The sequence below is a fragment of the Condylura cristata genome, unplaced genomic scaffold (assembly GCF_000260355.1).
Source record: "Condylura cristata isolate star-nosed mole 26May11 unplaced genomic scaffold, ConCri1.0 scaffold00012, whole genome shotgun sequence".
Taxonomy (NCBI): Eukaryota; Metazoa; Chordata; class Mammalia; order Eulipotyphla; family Talpidae; genus Condylura; species Condylura cristata.
The window spans coordinates 55,938,746-55,940,217 of record NW_004567113.1 but is presented as its reverse complement, the minus strand read 5'-3'; the positions used below and the strand labels follow the sequence as shown (position 1 = coordinate 55,940,217).

Sequence of the window (1,472 nt, the reverse complement as noted above, 5' to 3'; positions counted from 1 at the left end):
CTTGCCAGGAGCTGTGCGGCCCCCGGTAGGGGAGTGGGACCAGCCCTGAGGTCTGGGAGGAGGCTGGCTGAGGCGGCCACCTCAGGGGGAGAGGGGCACAGAACCCCTCGAAGTCGGGTGCGGGGGCCAGACCCCTGGCCGGGGAGCACGGGGCCCAGAGGCCCTAGGCAGGCGCAGCGGGCGCAGACTCTGGGGGAGGGTTCTGGGCGCCACCATGGGGGTGGGGTGCTCGCCGCACCCTGCGGGCCTGGAAGCGGGGGCGCCCACCCAGGGCTGGGCCGTGAGCAGCCGGGCACCAAAGCCAGGGGCCTGCCGCGTCCAGGGCCGTGTCCGCACCGCCCAGCGGCCGGGCCACGCTCCCCTCCCTCCCCCCGGTGCTCGGCTCCGCCACGCTCTTCAGCCGTGGACCTTGGGTGTGGGTGTAGCCTCTGCCTGGTTTCCTGGGCTGTCGGGCGGGGGCAATCGCGGTGCCAGCCTGGCCCTTTCGCGGGGACTCGGAGAGCCGTGGGGGAGTCGGCGCAGCGCGGGCCCGGGGACAGCCCCGACACCGCGCCGACGCCGGGCCCGCGGGCTCCCGGCCACGCCGGGCATCTGGTCTCAGGTTTGGCGCCCGAATGCCCGGTGGCGTGGGGCGAGCCCGTGGAAGCGGCTGACCGGCCCGTTCCTGTCTTCGCAGTCTTTGAGGAGCCCGAGGACCCCAGTAACCGCTCCTTCTTCTCGGAGATCATCTCCTCCGTGTCGGACGTCAAGTTCAGCCACAGTGGCCGGTACATGCTCACCCGGGATTACCTCACGGTCAAGGTCTGGGACCTGAACATGGAGGCGCGGCCCATAGAAACCTACCAGGTGGGCGCGGCCGGGGCCGGGAGCCCCGCAGGCTGGGGCCCCTCAGGGGGGCTGGGGCGGGGTGGCGGCCGTTTGCAGGTGAAGACGCCGGGCTCGGCGCGTGAAGAAGCTCAGGGGGGCCGGGCAGCAGGATGAGCCTCCTGGGGCCGCGCCTGCACCTTGCCACCGAGACCAGCCGCTTCCCCGCCCCCCAGCCCCTGCTGGGAGAGCGTCGGGGTGCGGGCAGTGGTGGGGTGGGGCCTGGTGTGCCCGGAGTCCTGGGCGCAGCCTCAGGCCCCGGTCAGACCGGCCGATGCCTTTCCAGAAAGCCGTCACTTTCCCACTCATCCCGGCCTGGGGCTGGGCCAGGTTCAGGGGGTCACCGCGGCGGGACGTGGAAGAAAGAGGGGCGGCTTTAGAGCTGGCCCCGGTTCCAGGTCCAGCAGGGAGGCCTGGGGGTTCTGGGGGAGGCGGCCAGCCTGATCCTGGCGGGGTGAGCAGGACCGTTGCGCAGGCGTGAGTGGGGCCCCCACACCCCAGCGACGCCTCACGGCGCCTCCTGTATGGGGTGCGCGCCGCTGAATGCCGCCAGGCTCCTCGTGGCCCGAGGGCGGCGCAGCCCACGCGGTGCCGAGGAAGCTGGCGCT

General features: G+C 73.2%; 1 protein-coding gene across 1 annotated transcript in view; it reads left to right on the top strand.

Annotated features, from left to right (window-relative positions):
* PPP2R2C (protein phosphatase 2, regulatory subunit B, gamma) overlaps positions 1-1,472 on the top strand; it is a 29,112-nt gene that overhangs the window by 21,465 nt on the left and 6,175 nt on the right. Inside the window, 1 exon segment of the mRNA XM_012724050.1 lies at positions 272-846. Coding sequence (XP_012579504.1) covers positions 272-846 — 575 coding nt within the window.